We start from the raw sequence: 21040 nt of genomic DNA on the forward strand, positions 1-21040 counted from the left end.
ATAACCTTAACTAACTAATAGTAAAAGCAATTGCAGCAGTGACAGTCACCTAAGTGTGTATTTTGATACTGACTGCATATGTTTCTGTGTATAACATCAGCCTGGAGCATCCTCTTCCTCTTCTAACGGTGTCTCAGTGCAGAGTCTCAAGTGAGGCATTTGGAAGTACAAACACTGTCCTGGAGCGCCCTCTGTTGGCTGAAACGCGTCTAACAACTCACATTAAAAATCCAACCCGTCGGCCACCGTGAAACCGAGTAAGATTTACAGAGAGGAAGAGCTTTTATTCTTTAAATCATCCAATTTGCTGACATTTTAGGAGACTGATGACTGAATTAATAATGAAAGTATTCCCTCAGAATATGATTTGAAATGTAGTGATTTATTTCATGCTAAAGCTTGATCAATATAAACCCCCAGAAAATAACAGTAATAAATACAGCAAATCAGTCATGATACAGAGAAAATAATTTGCACTTATTTAGAAAAAAAAAGAACTCAAGTAATAAAAAGAGATATGAAATTCAATTTCTCAGACCGTGGAGTGATTCAGTGCAGATGTTTATCGCAGCACTTGAGAACATCTGCTGAGATAAGAATGAAAAGTTAGAGTTGACTGTGTTCTGTAGTCAGGAGCAGATTACAGAGATAAAGTGGATACATTCATTGTATTTAGTCCGTTATTTATCCACAGCAGCTGAATGAATCTTAAATAGAAGCATCAGAAGTTTCAGCACAAAAAAAAGCAGTAATAATTATAAACAGTAGCACAGGGTGAAGATTGAAGTTAGGGAGTGTCATCTGTGTTTCATGCAATCCCTGGACAGCAGATAGTGATCCCCCCCATTCCACAACTACAGTAAATCTACACTGAAGTACAATTAGAATAGGCGTTTGTAAATGACAGGCCTTTCCACACGGGATTTGATTGCATATCTATAAACTGACACCATTGTAAAATACAGGATTTGATACTCTCCACAAAGATTTCATGTGTACAATTCAGGAAAAAACATTGATTGTTTCCAGTGTCTAGTAATCTCTAACTAGGCCCATTAAGGTACAAAGTGTGACACACACCTGACACGTTTTACACTCCACTCTCAGTCAAACATCAAAGAGGGAAATGTGAAAAGTACCTTTACATTAACTATTCTTTCCAATAAATAAATGCTGTTATCTATATGACTTTTTAAAAACTTGTACAGGTTGGGGTTAACGACAGTCGGGGCCCGTCCTGGACAAAGTGCTGAAAAACACCAATCAATCCTCTGACACCCGGCGTGCTGAATACACACACCCTGCTTAGACATTCTGTTCCACCTCCACATCACGCTTTGGTTTTTCCTCAGATTCGTTTCTCACACTCACACACACACACACACACACACACACACACACACACACACACAACATCAGCAGTACAGACAAGACGCTATAAAAAATTCATTCAGTAGTAAGAGCATGAAATTTGTAGACCCAGACTCTGAGAGCTGACAGCGTAACACAAGACTCAGAAATATTCATACACCTGTCTGAAGGAAAAACATTCCACCAGTAGCTTAAAAATCAACTCAATTAACCCCGTCACCTTTATATTTATGTAAACTTCACTGTAACCCATCGTGTGCTTGTAGCATTTTGTACCCTGCCTGTGCACCAACATTGGAAGCAGCGTTTCAGTGCTCGGTAAACCCAATTTAATCAGAGTTTACCCATCAGTTTGTTTGCAGATAGTGTTCAGACAACTTTACGTCTCAAATTCATTAAGGTAAAACAAGTGAAAATAATGTAAGTAGAAGGGAGTAAATTACTGCTTGTCTGGTTACACTTGTTGCCACCACACCGTTTACTGCCTCTGCACAGCTCCTAATCAAATCAGCTGAATGGCACTGCAGCAGCGTGGTTGCTAACAGTGTAAACATAAGGTTGGAGTAGAACCAAGTTTTAGGAGCTTTTTGTGGCTCTGGACCGTCAGTACTAAAAGACAGAAAAACAGCAAACCTCTGAGGGGAAGTGTAGATGGGATGAAGTGAAAAAGAGCTATGAGAAAATGAGAGAAAGAAGCCAGCAGAGAAACAGGCAGAGAGAAACTGCAACAGTCCCAAAGAGAGGCAGCTGTCCAGGCCCCGCAAGGCCCATCTTCCCACTTCAAATCTCTTCAAAAGGACCGTAGAAGGGCCCATCTCCCTCTATCCATCCATCCTCCATGCATCCCTCCATCCCCCTGTGGGTAGCTCCCGTCTGCTGAGGAACGATAGGGCCCAGCGACTAACACACACCCACTGAGGGGATAATTCAATGGGCAGCATCTGGGCGGCTGTCTGCGTCCTGCTGCTTGGTTTGTCTCTCGGTGAGTGCTCACACACCAACACATGCGCGTATATCTACACACACACACACACACACACACACATACACAGCTCATTAAAAAAGACCAACCAAGCAGAGGAGACAGGGGACAATTATGAGAATCAGTCAAGTCAGAACTAGTCTACAAGAAAATCAAACGACGCACACGAAACTGTAACTTTTCCTCAACAGAAAGTTAATACACACGCTCACACGATGTGGAACAAGATGTTCAACACACCCTGATCCTTTGTGGGACATTTTGAAGGTAAAGTACCTTGACTTAGTTGCAACTATGTTGGATAAATAGACCAAAAAATCCTGATTCAACAGCTACTCTGTACCTGTCTTTTTGCTCAGATGTTTTTTTTTAACTTGAAAATACACTGCTGCTACTTGATTCCTCATATCTCCATACACAGGGTTTGAAATGTTCTAAATCCCTTATAAAGGACCTACCATAACACAAGCTGCAATTACATCTTTCTCTTAAAAATAACCAGTGCAATTCATTTACTTCCCCATCAGGCCTGTTTCCAAGGCCTGGGCACGTCCAGAAAGTGGCACAGTGAAATTAGCCTGTATGTGAATATATATGTGGTTCTGGAGGCAGTGATTTGGGTTGCAACTAACGATCATTTTCATCTTTGACATTTTGTCTGTAAAATGATGTGAAAACTGTGAAAATGCTCATGTTAATGTCCCCGAGCCATTCAGTATACTCGTTTAATGAGTATTCATTTTACTGCCATATGTGACAAAATAAAAGCCCTGTGGCATCATGGTGTGATAGTGGAATCAGAAATTATTAAAACATTTTCCCTGAAAAGGTTTGGGTTTTTTGGTAGCGACTGCTCGCACGGCTAGTTGGTGAACTACTGCACTAAGACAGGCTAGTGTTCTGAGCTCTGTACTGGTCTGTTAACTCCCCCTGGTATTTTGTTCTCAAGATTGTACATCATGTCAGCACAGAGGAGGACACACAGGGAGGAAAAAAAGCTTGCTAAGTGCTTGATAACTGTCAGTTAGAAGCTCATTAACTCAATTGCTAAGAGGCAGGAAGTTCACACACAGTTTTCAAGAGACACATTTGTAACATTTGTAACTGTGAACCATCTCTTTGTGGCGCAGTTACTCCATCAAAGGAGATTAAATACAATTGGATGGTGCAACACAGCTAATAAGCTACAACAGCTCCCTCCATTTTCAACGTCGGCTCTGTTGAGACAGCTTGCAATCGGTCAAGTTCACCGAAAGCTGAAGTTGATGTGATGGGTTTGAGCTTCTCTACTTCGCCTAATGAGCGAATCCACTTATCACTTTCACATTCTGCCACTAAATTTCACTCCTTCACACGCTGGTGTGACTGGGCCCTTTGAAGGAGAAAAGGCGAATTAACATTCTGACCATGATTCAGTAGCGTCTTCAAAATAAGATATTTAGGGATGTGTAAGCATGTTTCTCTCTGCAGAACTGCTCGAACATAGCTCTTTGGTACATTCAATTACCCAATGAAATATAAGCGGCATTGAAATATAGTTAAAGACCTTAAAATGGAATTACAGACATAAAAAATGATAAGTATTATGAATACCTGAGAAAGACTAAAAAAAAAAGTGAAGAGATCCTTTAAATTGAGGCGTGGGGGTCAGAAAAACGAGCTAAACTGTAGTTGAAAGGGAGAAGAGACTCTTTGTTCAAAGACTCGGCGGTTCTCCTCACAATATTACATTCAGTTACATCAGCCACACCTTGTTTTTCCATTGTAATTCAGCCGTCGCCCACTCTGATCTAAAATAAAAGGGGGAGAAATGCAGCAATCAAGGAGCTTTTCTCCCTCTGTCTTTACAAATGTACACACACACACGCGCACGCGCACACACACACACACACACACACACACACACACACACACTCTGTGTTGATCTCTGTCAGACTGGATTTCACATGACTAAAGCCGGCCCTTGTCCTTTTTAGCACCAGCTGATAAGTCTCGTTAAGGCCAGCTCGTTAGGAGAGGGCCGTCTCCGTGGCAACAGCTCGGTGACATCATGTCTATTGTGCGACGTCCCCTAAACTGGACGTCATCTGTCAGTAGTGGGACATGTGTGTTTTTGGTTTAAAGAGTCAGTCAAGCAGCAAGGCTCTGCTGAGCCTCAGGGTGGTGAAGAGGAGGAGGAGTGTGCTCAGTTTCAGGCCAGCTGTGTTTTGAAGAAAAACACCTGCCTGATTTTCAGTCTCCGTCCCCTCTGATGTGACGTCTCAGAGCTTTTTCAGAGTGTGTTTCGAAGCTTAACACACACATTTCCACGTGTTTTCTCTGCAGCATGTCTGCCTCAGTAGAACTTGTCGTCGATGCGGAAGTGCGGCCTGGTGACATCATCGGGGTTCAGGAAGACGGATATGGATTTCCCGGGGTTCTCTGTGACCAGCTGCTGCAGTCGCTGCGCCAGCTTGTCCTCCGAGGGCGAAATGATGCCATTGGCTGGGTGGTGCCCGGGGGAGCCGTGGCCGTTGGTGCTGGCCGTGAGCTCCTTCTTCAGCTGGCCCGCCTGCTGGGCTTGGTCCAGAGCCGCCCGGAGGTGCTCGCTGGGATCTGAGCGCACGTGGGCCAGTTTGCGGGCGACCAGCAGCGCCTGGCTGTCAGTCAGGTGCTCCAACATGTTGCACTGCGGCAGGAAGTAGTTTGGGCAGTTTTTACCCAGGATGCAATGAGCCAGGTCATCCAGGAGGCCGAGGAGGAGGCGACCTGGGGTGTCGGCGTCGGAGCAGGACAGGTAGGCGGCAGGAAGTCGGTCACAGGCCCAGAAGAGAAGGGTGCGCAGGTGGTAGAGGCTGAGGCCTGTACGAGGACGAGCCAGGATACGAGAGAGAACCGCCTTAGCTGCTTGGAAAGCCTGAGCCATGGGGAAAGGGATGCACTTCTTCAACTGAACCTGGTAATTACAGCAAGAGACGACTAATGAGTTGAGTAGAAGGAGGATTAAAGACTTAATGGGAAAATCAAGGGACAGGAACGGAATGGGATGAAAAGAGAGAAAAATGGCAAAGGAACACAGAGAGAAAACCAGATGGAAACACTGTACTGATGCTTTTTAAACCTATTTCACGGCGGCACCAGAACCAAACAATAAGCTGCATTCACAATCCCTTCACCTCGCTGCGTGAGAATGCCAGCCTCCACTCCCTGTCGGGCCGGCCACCCAGCGGGGAGCAACAGGGCAGCAGATAGAAGCCAGATATGGCCTCCTCCTCTGTGATTTTACCATCCCAGAAGTGGTTGGCAGTCAGCCAGCCTTGGGCCACGGCAGGCCAGCCCCGGAATGACACCACAGGCAGCAGGTCGTACAGCACCCGGCTAGAACCCGCCTGCAGGGACGAGACGGTGGGAGAATATCACTGACTGGGTGCTGAAATTCTGTTCCTCTTACAAACACTGTTGCAGGGTCATTTCTTGAAAATTATTAGAACGTTTGACTACAATCTGCTCCAATATTGTTTTCTCTCCACAGGCACACACGTCCTCTTTCAATGAGTAATTTTAGATATGCTTAGCAGCCTGACATCTCTCATGAATTCAGACATGAGTCCGGCTGTCTTTGTTTTGTCATTATTTCACTGTGGGAGCAAGTGTTGCCTACTCTGTACCTGGAGGATGATGGTAGTGAGGGGACCGTTCCTCTCCAGTCTTTCTGGGGTGGGGATGCCTCTCTGGGGGCTACGCCTCAGCTCCTCTACAGCCTCACTCACCACTCCCCAGAACCAGTCTGTCACCAGGGTGGGAGAGAAGTAGCATCCATCCAGAGACTGAGGAGAGCCCAGGGAAGGGATGGAGCCTTTACCTGTCAGGGATGGGGTGGGGTAAGAGATGTTTAGTGTGAGGAGCAGTGTGTAGTGTATTATAGCTGTATGCTAATTTAGCTCTTTTCTATGATGTATGATCAGAATTTCTAGAGATTCCTAAATGTACATGTCATAGTTTTTCATGAAATGGTAAGGGGCTGATTTGAAACCAGCCTCATTATTCAGTGTGTGTTACTATGTCAGTGCTCCAGTAACATCTCTCAGCCACGGTCAGCATTCCCAGCCAGTTAAAAAATCTTTTATTGTTGTTCAAATTGTGTTTGGTATTTGGTCAAACTTGCTGTAGCTGTAACTTAGCCAGGACGGACAGAATGTCCCATAGCTGCATTATAAATGCTGGCCTGTAGTCAGAGCCCATCACAGTCAACTTGGTGAAATCATGGGTGTATTGTGAAATGCAGCACAGCCACTGGCACACATTCATGTATGCTGCAAACTCAGTTCTTGGTGTGATTGTACAAACAGTCTCTGGATGATTTTTAAGCATCTGGCAACACTGGTGCAGACTGAACATACTTGGGTTTTAGGACTGGTGAAGATGTCACCTTGAAAAAAAAATGCAAAAATGAATCATTCATAAAACAATAGCTGAAGAGAGATGCCAATGCTGGGCTGTAAAGAGTAAAAAAAATATTTGACACAACTCCTCTGCCCCTTGTCTAACCCCAGTTTTGGTGTGATACATGCACATGCTGTCACCATAAACACACTTAACATAAAATCCTGTGGGAAATGTTATGACAGAGCCAGAAAATGTGGGAAACATATATTCCCAGCTGCTGAAAATTAAAGAGATTCATATCAATAAACGTCATTACTTTTTCCTCATCTCAGGAGTTTCACACTCTTGAGCGTATGGCAGATTGATGTCGTGCAGTAATCTGGAAGCTGCCGTGTAATCTTGAACTTTCGATTGTTAAGTTACACTCATAAATGTTTCAGCCTTCATTTCCTGGGGAGGTTTTTCTCGTTTCACCTATCTGAGGGAGTTATAGGAGCGAGCCTCCGCCGGAGCTCGCCGGGCAAAATTGCATCACAACATCATGCATCAAATTACAAAATTCAATCAGCTCCCCTTCTCCCCACCCTGCACTGCTGCAGTATCTTCACAGTTACCTATTCCACTCCTTTTTCCTCTCTTCACTTATCTCTTCCTCTCTTTCTACTTTACATTCTTGCTTACCCATCCTGTTTCCCCATCTTTGTGACCAATTTCTCCTTCATTGCTCTTCCTCTGTCCTTGCAACAACTATGCTACTTTTTCTTCTTACCCATCTCCCCCTCTTCCTCCTCATCTTCCTCAGTAGGTAGTCCATTCTCCTCCTGACAGCAGATGCTCCAGCGGGACAGGATGTTGGAGTCGCAGAGGCGGAGGCTGAGCCATGAGTGGCACGGCGGGGAGTGTCTCATGTCCAGCGTGACGGGCTGGTTGCGATCGTGGAGCTTCAGGGCGGGCACCAGCAGGGTGAAGTCCAGGTCAAAATCGGCCCCTTTTGCGTAGTCCCCCAGGTCCTCAGGGTTGAGGTCCAGGACCCCCTCCCGGGCCCCTCCTGACAGCAGCAGGTACTCGTTGGCCACCGGGAGGCGCTGGTCCACCTTCTGGACTAAGCCTGGAAGGATTAGGGGGTAGAGGAGGAGACACACACACACACACACAAAAAAAAAAAAAAAAAATCAATCACACTCAGCAAAATTTATATTCAGATCCATTTGTGTGTGTGGAAATGCGTTTCCGCCATGCGAGGAGCAATGAGTGGAAAGTGTTCTCTCTTGCTCACGGATGCATACACACATTAAAATACATTTCATATTCAGATGCACAGATAAGCTCAAGAGTATGCACACAAGCTCTGGCACACGCCCAGGGACAGAAAACAGCAGGTCGGCGAGTGAGCGAGCCTGGAACATGTCCGGCTTGGTTTGTTTAGGGAGGTACTGCATATATTTATGAGTCTGAGCTGCAGTGATATTGATACAAGGAGTGTGAAATTAACAGCCCCCTCAGTGACCACTGGGCTAGACGCTAATGATAATTTCAGTGGCTCGCCTACATGTGTGCTCAGCCAAGTCTTCGTTTCAGCTTCCATATGCTGCGGAGTCTCTACAAACACAATGCAACTGCACCATGATTGGCAGAGAAATGAATCCTGTTATAGATCAAAAGGAAAGAGACTTTAAGAGAAACATAGCAATATCACTAAAAGGAAGTCCGATGGGGTAAGAAATACGACCGATCAGACAATCATCTTATTATATTTTTATTATATTTTAGGCCCGGCTGCACCATCATTTTCCCAAGTGCTAAAAAGCCTTCCTCGCGCTCCTCTCTGAACAGTTTTTATGAGAGAAACCTGCCTCCAAATCCCTTTATGGCTACTTAGCTGTGTTGTAAACTTCCCAAGCTCTGGGCCCATGGGAGCCGCAGTGCTAGAGTCAAGTAAATTATGTTTTGCCAGCTTAAAAGAGCAACTGAGAAAGGCTTGATCTCAAAGCCAAACCTGTGCTGGTCAAGAGCTAACGGCTACCTACTATAGGTCAAAGGTAAAAGCACTGGCACTTCAAAAACCCTTCGCAGGGAAGAAGATTGTGAGAGAACTCGAGTGTTTATTCCCTCCAGGGCAGTTAAGTGGCTGCAGAAAGCTGGAACGGGGGCATCAGACCAAGCCGACGGGCCATGGCTGGGGGTTCAAAGCTCCTAACATGATTCCTCTCATCCAATTACATGGGGACACAACCTTGGTAGTGGGAAGCCATGTGGTGTTTTTATGTTGAAGCATGTGCGAGTGCCTAAACGTTTTTTTTTTTTAAGACGTGAAAAATTGTGAGGATGAGTCATGAGCAAAAACCCAATGATACAAAGTGGTACAAATAGAAACCCATTCTATTCTTAACTCACTTTTGGAAATTTAAAGTGATAAAAGCTAGTGAGTTTAAGTTGGTTGATTTGGCTTGTTTACTACTACTACTACTTGTTTACTATACTTCATCCTTATGAATAGTGCTTAAAGTATCCATGTTAATAAATTATGAGCAGCCTGTCATGCTCTGAGGAACACATTCCCTCATGAGAACAGCATCCCTCCAAAATACCACACAATGGTTTGTTGCTTTACGTCAAAAAGCAGTTGGAATGGAACATAAAAACATTGGTGGGAAATAGGAGGGAAAACATCTCGAGAATGAGAACGAACAAGCGACTAAAGCGGGAGACAAAGTCAAGCGTGCTGACGAAGGATCTCTGCGGTGCTCTGCTTTGAAAAGGAGAAAAATGAAAAAGTGCCTCATCTGACGCCACCATAGGGGGAGCAGTCAATAAGAAGATAAAATAAAAAGTGTGTGTCAGAGCATCTTTGAATCTCAGCATTTCTCAGCAGAATCAGCTCGTCTCCCTCTACAAGCTCCATTCATCTCCTGACTAGAGCAACTCCCACCACACTGTATCAGGAGTGCTGCAGGTCCTCAGGACCTCCAGCCTGTGAACCCTCCCATGACATTTGGAGAGCTCCTGGTAAGTACAACAGGTTTCATGTAATGGTCCCCTCTCGAACTCTTGGGCGACACTATAGGTTACTACAAAATAACTAAAAAAGAACAGAGTAAGGTTGGGGACAAATACCTGATTCATCAGAAATAGTGAGGAGGTGACAAAAAACATCACTGATCAATAAGCCAAGCTGTGATCAATATACTTTTTAGGTTTTAATATTTTTCTCTCAGTTTCTGCTCCATCAGCTTTCAAGACTTTCAGTGTGGTGTAAATAATTAACTAGTGAAGGCAACTTCGGTAGTTGCAAAAAGTGCATCATATTTAGCTCATCTCTCCTCTGTCTGAGGTGAGTGTTTGTGCATGCAACGTGCGAAACAAATTATGACCAATCGAACATCAGAAGCTGAAATCTGTTAGGCTGGAAAAGAGGGAGTAAGAGGGGAGAAACGCTTGATGGGCAGATCAAAGGGAAGAAGAGAGGGAAGAAGACAGTGTCAGAGGGAGGAACGGATCAGATGCCAGCCAAAGGGCAGCGAGTTTGAAGCTGCGACTCCTCTGATTTGTTTGGTTCTTATCTGCCACTGATAAATTAGGTCAAATAGGCAAGGAGGAGGAAAAGTGTGATGAAAAAAGAGAATAAAGAGCATCTTATCTCTCCAGCAGGGGCTTCAGTTGGAGAGAGGAGGGCAGAGGAAAAACTGTATCAATTAGCGAGGCTTCTCCAATCTGTACGCCGGCTGCAGGAAGTTTGAGGTTGTTCCAAGGAACACAATCTACTTTTTAATCCAAACTCTCAAATCGACAGTCGCACGCTGCTTTACTGGGCATCTGCCAGCCAGCGAGCGCACACACCACACACACACACACACGCATGGATGCGCACGTGAACTCACTCCAATGCATATGCCTGTAGACACACACAGTCTGAGAATAGAGCTGGAATGGAGACAGTTTAGGCTGGTTTCACAGCCACGGATTAAACCTAATCCTATAAGAAATGTCTTTTAATGTAGATTTCCATTAGAGGGAAGTTTTTCGTTAAGAGCTATTTTCAGACTAGGCCCAATTCCACGTCTCTGAAAGGACTATATGATAGCTACTGGTTACTCCATCAGTGTTAGTGCATGCTAAGAGGAAAGCCTACCTACACACCCACCTGCATGGCATCCACTGTTTCCAATAAAACACATAAATGCTGCAGATGTGGGAGCAGTTTTCTGTCACCCATTCATCACTTAATGAAGGTTGTGATACAATAAAATCGGTTGGAATGTTGGAAAAGTAATTCAGAAAAAGAGGGTTTATACTTGAACATTTAGCCTGAAGCAAACTTTCAAGGTGAAAAATCGTGTGTGCTGCAATGTTGCAATGTTGCAAGAGGAGCCTTTGAAATGACCTGTTCCAGGAGATGAGTCTGGAAGGAAACTCAATATCTGAATTTATCATCAATAAATCATCACAACCTTAATCCTGGGAGATAACTATGCTTACCGTTAGCAAACACCAGGACGATCTGCTGCTGACCTCTACACTATGCTATATCTTACTTTAAAGGTATAAAATGTAACTTTGCTGCATTAAAATGTCTGACAATGATTAACCCTGTGTTATATATGTGTACTTACAGTATCCCAAATGTTTCCAGCATTTTTCAAACCTAGAGAAATCCATCATTTTAATCAAGGTTTCATTTGGTCGACTGTCAATGTCATATCAACTTTGTGCATGTGTCAGCGTTGTGGCTGTCTGTCAAAGTGTGTCAAAACTTTTTATCCAGCTTAAAGACACATTTTACAACAAACTTTAAAATCTTGGTTGTTTTTAACTCTATATTTTCAGCAGATGAAGGATTTTAGTCATCAGACGTCTGGATCTATAAGTTATCAGAGACACAAGCTGAGCAACCTATTGGGCAATTTTTTAATGTGGAACTGCATTATTCAGTGTTTTTACTGGATTTAAGAATCCTAAGAAGAGAAGCTGACTGCAATGATGTCAAAGGTGGAGAAGACTACTCCCATCATCCAACGTCACTTCATTTCGTCACCAAATCTTATGTTATTGTTTTGACTGAGACTCCTAGCAACAGCAAATTACATATTGTGTGTTCAAGAAATGGATGGGAATTTTGCTTGAAAACTTCTGATTAAAGACTATAAAATTTAATTCCAGTTTTCACTATTCTAGCTACTGAGTATTCTGCTAATGTGTATAGTTACTGTTGACAAGGGTTGCTACCAAATCATATGTAGACTAAAAGGAAAAAAGTAAAGGTGGACAAGAAACAGCCCTCTTTTCAACTTAGATGAAAAAATGATGGGAAATGTGGTCCAAACATTGAGGAACAGATGTGGGGCTTTCCTTTAATACATTCAGAGGGACAGGCCACCCCTACACTCTCTCCCCTGTGTGATAAATATGAAAAAAAAAAAAAAAACATGCAATGAAAAAGTCATTTTTAAAAAACTAATTTACTATGATTTCAAAATCAATAGATAATTTATTTGCACAACAGCTCCATTTTGTCATCTGTCTTGGGAGTTAGTTAACAGTTCAATACATCACTGTGATATTACAGGCTGATGTATTGAATTGCATCAGTGGACTCACATATTAAACAGGCCATTTGGCTGTAAGGTCCCCGGTGTTTGATTTGAACTGGTGCTTCAATTTTAGTTTAGAGTGTATTAGAATAGCATATTCCCATTTCCCTGAAAATGAAGCAATTCTGCAGACATTTTAACACACACACATACTGAATACACATAGTATAGTATAGACTCATGGGTGCCTTCAGACATGCCTGCTTTCTAAATGAAGCTACAAAGTGACACTGTTGAGAAATCCCCTAGAGCAGAGCAGCAGCAGCATCATGGGAAAGACGTCTTCTCTCATCACAGTCGCAGCAGAGTGAGAATATTCCACCACACACACCCTTGGTTTGATATACTCCGAAAATAGCTCGGTAAATCTCACTGGAAAATGGGATTCCACTAAATAAGCCGATGACTTCTATGTGTTGCTGTTGCAAGAGAGGACTGAGAGTGTCTGAAACTATGACTCTGTTCTAAGAACTAGGCTGCACTAACAACTACGATGTCGGTAAAGCTAGTAATCACATTCTGCATGCATTTATTTTAACATGTATTGTATCATAAAGAAAGCTGACTGTCTCACATTCACAGTTTCACACCCTCACACATCGGAGCTGTGACTATGACTGGTGTAGCGCAAGGCTGAGTGAGCATGAGCCCACAGAGGAGCTGACCATCCCACATGCATTAATGCACCTCGCGGCTTTATGCACTTCCACAAGCCTGTAAACAGCAGTACTTTATAATCTTGTTGAAAGGCAGACAGACTAAATTATGGCTGACATTTCACTACTAACTTTCACTGCTGCTCCACCTGCAGAGTTACAACTACAATTGTCATGCACTGCTAGTACATTACAGATACATTAGCCTCTCATATTTCTGGTCACTATCTCAAAAATTATCAAAAAATTCCATCCAACTATTTTTATGCTAAATATTAGGCTACAGCCAGCAGCCACTTAGTTTAGCTTAGCATAAAGACTGGGAACAGTGGGAAACAGCTAGCCTGGCTCTGCTTAAAGGTAAAAAAAAAATCTGCCCACCATTACCTCTAGTGCTCACTAATTAACACAATATATCTTGCTTATTTGATATATAAAAACCAAAAGTGACAAGTTGGCAGTTTTTTTTTTACATGCTGTAAAAACCTCATGCCAAAATTCATTGCAAGAGTCTAAAAGTAAAATATACTTCACTTGTTTTGAATCAGATGGACAGTCACAAAAGCAGGGTGAATGTTAAATGGTTTCAAATCACATTCAAGTTCAGTTTCAGAGTTCTAACTGTGTAAAATCTAAGCTAAATGTTATGTTTCTATCTGCCCCCTGACTGGTTTCACCCAGTTCAGTTCTCTAAGCTGCTCCCACAGCACAATCATGGTTCAAAAGTTCTCTACTGTCAAGATTCTTGATGGAGTAGTGGTGACAGAATCATCATTTCAAATACAGAATGCTTTGCACAGATTAACTAGTGAGGATCTCCGCTGGAACAGTCATGAGTTCCTGATTCAGGGCACCTTGGAAGGAGGACATGTTGCTATTTCACATCCCCTACCTCTGTGTGACCTTTCTGCTATTCTGGGCAATAAAACTCTAATGCAGCAGCAGAGCATGCCATAACAATAATCTTAAAAGCAGCCTCATCCCAAAAGGAGCAAATCAGTCTGTTACAAATGACTCCTGACTAATATAGTCTCAACTGGATGTTATCAGTGCTTTTCAACTGGTGCTTCTCTCAGCCTCACCTCGCACGCTAATAGCAGGATTAATCCCAGACAACCTAGCTGCTGATAGGTGAGCCACTGCACAAGCTCGCTGTTTATGAATTCATATGAAGGCAGGAGATTAGCTCCAAAATAGGCTTTTTAGAAGAAGAGGAATGGAGAAGTTCCAATTTAATCTGATTGTAAAGGGCTAGGTGTGTGTATGTGTGTATGACTGTGTGAATGTGTTTAATACCAGAAAAAAGGGCTGAGAGTGATGACAGACATTTGGTGTCTGAACCACCTGCAGAGAGAGAGGATGCAGGAAGCTGTCAGTGTCTTCCAGCTCCTCACTGCTGCTTTGATGCCAGCTACACTGTGATAGCATGTCCCGCTAAATGACAGGCAATTATCACTTAAAGAAAAAAGTGTCACCACAGTTTTGCTTTCACATTTTCCGGTTTTGGGCTGCAGGGCCTAGCCTAGTCTTTCAAAAAGCCATGTGAAACTGAACCCGACCTTTGATGTTCTTATTAAGGAGGAGCAAAAAAAAAACTGAAATTTAAATTTAGACTAGTCGTCTAGAAGTGAGAAAACACTCGGGAAAGAGTCAGAATGGAGCACAATTTTGGGCAGTCACTGCCATGACGAGCTGCGTGTAACATTAACGAGCATTGGGCACTAATACAACACAAATAATTAGTTTAGCCAACTAGTATTTCTGGTGCCGACTGGCAGTTGTAGGAACTTTTAATTGTTTAGTCAACTAATTGCATACATCCCTAAATGCTGTTAGAAGTAATTAGGAAGCAAAGCAGCTAGAGAAGCTGCAGATCAGAGTATCAGAGTATTACTATTACTATTTTTTCAATTATACTGAAGGTAAAGGTCAAAACGAAGCTACAAGAGTTTGATTCCACCTATTAACACATCTTCTACTCTTAAAAACAGAAAGGGAACGGAGCACAAAATCATGTGTTCCTATTTTGTGTTTCACCTCCACTGTTTGGATCAGATCCACAGTCTGGTCACTCTGCACGCTCGGTGAGCAAGTACAGACTGAATAATTTCATTATACTGCTCAATCTCACACTCACTGATGCAGGAATCCTACCTGAATGTTATATTAATGCTCAGTCACTCTCTGTTATAACCAACGTTTGCAAAATAAAATAAAGAAAACAAATTAGTCAAAACAGTAATTAGGGAATAATGTGAAGAGCAAGTTTTCAAAAACTTTGCTTAGATAGCAAAGTTTAAATGAAGGAGGCAATATATGTCAGTTTGTGCACTCCAACATTCCCCGACACATTATGAAAAACTTTTTAAAGGATTACTGAAAAGTGTCATCCTGTGAGTGAGGTGTGTGTGACAAACATACAGTTTTTAAAGATTTTTTTTTTCAGCAACTCAAGACAGCTACAGCCTGCACATAAGATACTGTTATCAGTTGACAGCTACTACCCAAATGATTCCTCCCTCTTCGCCTCAGGAATACTTAAAGAGTGATTATGAAAGAGCAAAAATCACAGTGTCAGCCTCGGTTATTAAAATGAGCAGGAAGGCAGATAACATGTCATGCAGTGTCAAAACACTTCTTACTGAACAGGCCAAATTCACTAAGTCATATTTAATTAGATACAATGAAAGACACTTCATGAATGATGTGGTGTGATGTCAGATTGTGGCTGTGTTCAGTCACAGGACACTTTGCTGGGTTTAAATCACAGACAGTTGCTGGTTCATTTGTTACAGAGCTTCATCTAAGAGAGGTTGTGAACTCAGCTAAATTACCAACAACTGAATTGTGTCAGCTTTCCAACAATTAAGATTTAATGCTGCTAAATGCCAAAAAAGGTGTCAGTAAACAACAATGACCATCATTTACAGCAGGCAAGATGCTGCTCATCTGTGCTGCTTGGCACTGGCTCGTCTGTACTGATTAAAACTGAAGACAAACAAAGCCTAAATCATTAAATATTTCACTCATCTACTGTTGCAGTGCCATGAGTCTGGCCTGGCTGCCAGATGAAGACAGACTCTAAAATCCAAACTGGCATTAACAAAGAATTAGTCAGCCAGAGCAACCATGTTGGCCCCGAATCCAAGCCTCCACTAAAAAAAAAAGAAACTACAACTCAACTCTGAGCATCAGAGCGGGGCCTTCCAATGAGGCGGGAAGTCACAGCAGAAGAAACAGCATCCAGCTGTGACTCAGTCACACATATGTCCACCAGCGTTAATGGGCTGGAGTGAGAGACCTGGCCAGACACTGTGTCGATGCATCAGGCCTGATTAAGTGAGCTGCCTTCTCAAGGGGGATAAAGTAGCCACTCTGGTGGTTAAAATTTAACCAAGAGGGTTCCCCCCACCCCCCAAAAAAATAAAATATGCATCATATCATACGACAGACTGTGCAGCCTCAGAAAGGTTAGAAAGTTTGGGAGGAGTAATTTAGTGCCAGATAAATGCAAAGTCTACAGTGCACCGAGAAAACTTTAGATGCTCTGCACCGACATGACTTGAAGTAGCTGCGTGACTGTGAAAAGCAAAAGAAAACCTACAGAAAATAAATGAGTTTCTGCAGGAATTCTGTGCACTTTCAAATGCTACGGCCTGCTATTTTGTCAATACTACAGTGAAAAATGGTCAAATCTAAATTTTCTTGATCACTACAGCAGCTTCAGAGATTTTTCAATACCACTTACACCAAGGCGGCTAAATCTTTCATATCTCTGGTTTACCCTTGCTGCAAATATAATGATTATCAGTGAGTTCTTTACATTTTCACAATGTTTTACCTACTTACTAACAAAAGCATTTGAAGACTGCATCTCCATTTTTTGGCAGTTAAAAATAACTGTGAAGTCAGCCTTTCTGAGCCACAAAAAAATCACAGACAAATCAGAGATTCTAGTGAGACTGATAAATATGCAGGCCCTCATGAGATGTCGCTCACGCACACACAAACACAGGGTTTGTTTTGGTTCTTCACTGCTTTGTTTTTCATTTTTCATTACAGCTCAAGGTGAACTTTTGACTCACGCCTCTCCTGACTTGGAAGAAACCAACTCAGGTGGCGCTCATCACCCTTTTCTCTCTCTCTCTCTCTCTCTCTCTCTCTAAACGCCTCCACTTGTCATTGTTCAAGCCCAAATGTGCATACCATTAAGTGGCCTAAGTGTGAAGAATAGTGGAAAACAAAGGGGCTGAGCCAAACAAGAGGGCACGAAGAGGAGGTCACTCTAGGACAAACTGAAGATATGGAGTACTGCATGAGGGAGTATTCATTATGTTTTCACTGATCTGCATCTGATAACTGAATAAAATACTTAACTCTGTGAACTGTTTTTTCCCCCTCACATAAAAATGTCAAAATGTGGGCTGAGACAGAACAGCGTCATGATTCTTTAAACTTGAATCAAAAGTATCCATTTTGACTGGCATCAGAGGAACTCTGACCTGAACTCTCACGAGCTGGCTAACAAACTTTGAGATCTGAGAAGTTGGGGCGAGGCTATGTCTGGGCTTAGCACCAGATCTTCTGCTTCAACCGGCAGTGCATTTCTGCCTTCATCAGACTTTTGTTTTTCAAAAGATATATACAGTAGTCCCCACCACGTTTGCCTCGAGGCAAACCACAGTGTTTACTCAGACGCAGGGTAAATAAGAGCCTCTTCTTGGATCTGTCAGCGTGTGAAAAAATTCACTGGATGCACTTGTGTGTGCAAGTGTGTGAGAGTTTAATCTCTTTTCTCTTTCCTTTTTCCCTGACAGTGTGCAAAGCCCAGTGGGGATCCCTCTGCAGCTCAAACTTTATAAAAGCCTGGCAAAAACAGCCACAGCCACTCGTGTTCAGCATCCACGCACGCACACACATACACACACACCAACACCTGCAGCAGTGGTGCGGCTCCTCCGGCAGGTCTGCATGCTGTAACAAAGCCCCTCTATCAGGAGAATGATATTTGCTTTTCAGCGTTGCCTTTCATCCTCCGCAGGGCCTTGAGAGGCATAGAGCCGCTAATGCAGCTACCACCGCGTACTTAACTTTATATTCCTAGAATCCAACACAAACCGCCTCTCCTCTGTTGAAAGTGCCAAACTTTCCTTCTTTTTTTTTTCTTTTCACGCAGTCAGAGCTGTCACAGCAGGCGGCGAGGCACAGGGTATGAAAATACCAGCAAGGAAACCATTGGTGATTATGCCAGCAGAAGCAGCCTCAAAAACTGAAAAAGTTACCATGAGATGATTCTGAACCAAAAGAGAGTGGGAGCAGACAAAGAGGAAAGCAGAGGGCTTTGCACCGGGAATAATGAAAAATGAAATCCCGACAAAAGAAAAGGCAGAAAAACAGCTAAAAAAAGTTAAGACAGAAAAAGAAATTGCGTGTGGTGATTCAATAAAATGGGAAAAAAAAAAAAAGAAAAACAGGCCTGGATACCATTTTGATTTCTCCCTCGGGGGGAAGGAGGCTTGTTTGACAAAGCTATTTCAGTTTGGTGAGAAGACTGAAGCAGAGGAGAGGCATGAGCTGTCTGTCAACCAATGCAAGACTACTAATCTGACAGGAGTAGTAAAACTGAGTGACAAAAGGAGACAGAAAGAGGACTTGCAAAATATGTGGAATTGGGAAGTAAAACCACAGCAAGAACAGAGTTGAGAGGAAAGCTGAAACAGAAATACACCAAACTTTCAGGACGCTGACCAAACACGCTTTGTTTTCAGCTTTCCAGGGACAGAGTGACGGGGACATGAGAGAGCAGGGATGACAGAGGACAGCAGGGAGGGGGCAGAGTGCCACCTATTGGACAAACAAACACACTTCACTTTTTACTCACAGCTGACAGATAAAAACAATCAGCTTGAGACAGCCTTGTGACTCTCCATTCTCTGTATTTCAGATTACTCATATAAATCAGATGTAGAGCCATGCAGAATGAATATATGAATAATATAACGGATGTGCTTCACTTCCAACTTTTAGAATCTATTTTGCATTTGAAAGACTTCAAGTGTGCAAGTTACACATTGTTACATCCACACCACAAAGAAAAAACCTGTGATAATATGTCTACTAGAGGATTAAATTGAACATATTGTACCTGGTCTATCATTTCAATGCAGACTAGGTCTAGTGTTAATCATGTTTGTCACACATGCTGTCTCACAACCTGAGTCATAAATGAGTCTGTTAAAGAGAGCTGCGTCCCATTGTCTCATTTAAATGAGATCTTGCAGCCTTGTCCTTTTGGGGTGCACGTATGTCTCTCCCTCAGATGCCACAGCCTGAGTAGAATACAGCCTCAGAAAAGAGCAAACAATGTCTATTGTCTATTACTGAGATAATAAAGACTTGTTTTCATGAAGCAGTGGAGCTTTTGTTTGTGTTAGCTCAGTGCTGTTGGTTGTTGATCATTTATCCAACTCAGTGCATGTTCAGACCTGCCCAGTAGCCACAGTGGTGGTTGCACTGGGCAGCTTCCAGGTGAGAACATGTGGAACATAGTGAGGGTGGAGCAGGGTGTTACTGGAAAACATTGTTCACTGCTCTCAGTGAAACTGCCCTGAGTAAATAAATGTACATTCACATTTGCTCGCAGCAACAGAATCAAAAAAAAAAGCACAGAGAAGAAATCGCAAGACACAAACAAAATAAAAGCTTCTTCATCACTAGTTAATTTTATCTATGTTGAGGCACCGCATTGCAAATGGCACAAACACATGGATACACACAAAGCATCAGCTGTGCAGTGGGATACGCTCTTTACTTCCACCATGCAACTCTGCCCTCCCAGCCACTGTCAAGTGTATTAATACTTAATTGATAGTAACTTTAACTCCAGGCAATAAATAATTACTGTCCCACAGGCCTGTACCGCATTAAAATAACATCCTATTAAAATAGTGATGGAACATATTAGATACTGTAACATGCTGTTAACTTCCACTATCAAAAATACGCCGTGACTTATTGGCACATTTATCTTGCTCGGTTACTAGAGTGAATTTGATTTTAACGCCTGTATAACATGTGGTCTCAGTGGTGAGGTCTGAGGGCATGCAGACAGTCCAAAGTAAAATAAATATTAGATTTAATTTCACCATTATTTAATGTCAAAGACAAAAGGTCCAGTGAGAGAATAAACCTTTCAAAGGACAATTCTGATCATAGGCTTCACTGCATTTCCTGTGGTTAACAACCCACCCACATCATATCACATTCACAACAGCTTTAACACCAAGGGCTTAAAAGATGGGGGTCTGTGGTATTGATAAAATCGGGGGAGAACATCTAAAGGAACATCAGATACAGGGGGTATTATCCCTGTGATTTGTTTGCAGACATACCTAGCATGTTGAAGATAAAGTCCTTGGCTGTGTGGACCTCTAAGGCGGTCTGGTCCCCAAACTCCCCCTGCTCCAGTAGTACCAGCTCAGACACCTGTGCCGACAGCTGCTCCAAGGTGGCCCCCGACCGGAAGTCCACCTCTGACAGCTTCTTGGCGGGGGCTGGAGAGCGCGGTGCCACCGCAACTCATCAGGGACTCCATTCTCTACAAGCCTGTAGGGTGAGGTCGAGGAAAGAGATATCGTTTGAGGATTGTTAGCCTACATGTCTGGCCTTATTTTCACGGCTAAGGCGGTCAAAACGTGTCCCCTGAGGGACAAATCATGCTGTCACAGTGCCAACAATAACTGCTGGTTGTGGGAGTTACACTAAAACAAATTCTGGCTTTACATTTGAACTGTCTGCTGAATGTGAGTTACAGCCTGTGTTTAGACTGATTAAGTGTTGCTGAGCCTTCATGTTTTCATAGCTGTATAATGCTTCCCTTGTTTTCAACAGGCTTGTGTGAATCATGAGACTTTGGGGGGCACTTGCAGAGGAACATATGACACCAGGGAACAACTAACATTAACATTTGATAGCAGACAATGTGACGCTGATGTTGCAGCAATTCGACTTGATTGGTGAGTATTTTGGATAGGACTACCTAAAGCCCCAAAATATGATGAGCATGTATGTATTATGCC

At 42.9% G+C, this 21040-nt stretch overlaps 1 protein-coding gene across 1 annotated transcript; it reads right to left on the reverse strand.

Annotated features, from left to right (window-relative positions):
- Positions 1-361: 361 nt before the first annotated feature.
- Positions 362-20556, reverse strand: tmem102 (transmembrane protein 102). Its single transcript, XM_018703905.2, is given in 6 exon segments — positions 362-5288; positions 5509-5721; positions 6001-6194; positions 7488-7826; positions 20354-20537; positions 20539-20556. Coding segments are annotated over 6 exon segments (1548 nt in total). The 3' UTR covers positions 362-4688.
- Between the last annotated feature and the right edge of the window lie 484 nt (positions 20557-21040).

The sequence above is a fragment of the Lates calcarifer genome, linkage group LG14 (genome assembly GCF_001640805.2).
Source record: "Lates calcarifer isolate ASB-BC8 linkage group LG14, TLL_Latcal_v3, whole genome shotgun sequence".
NCBI lineage: Eukaryota > Metazoa > Chordata > Actinopteri > Centropomidae > Lates > Lates calcarifer.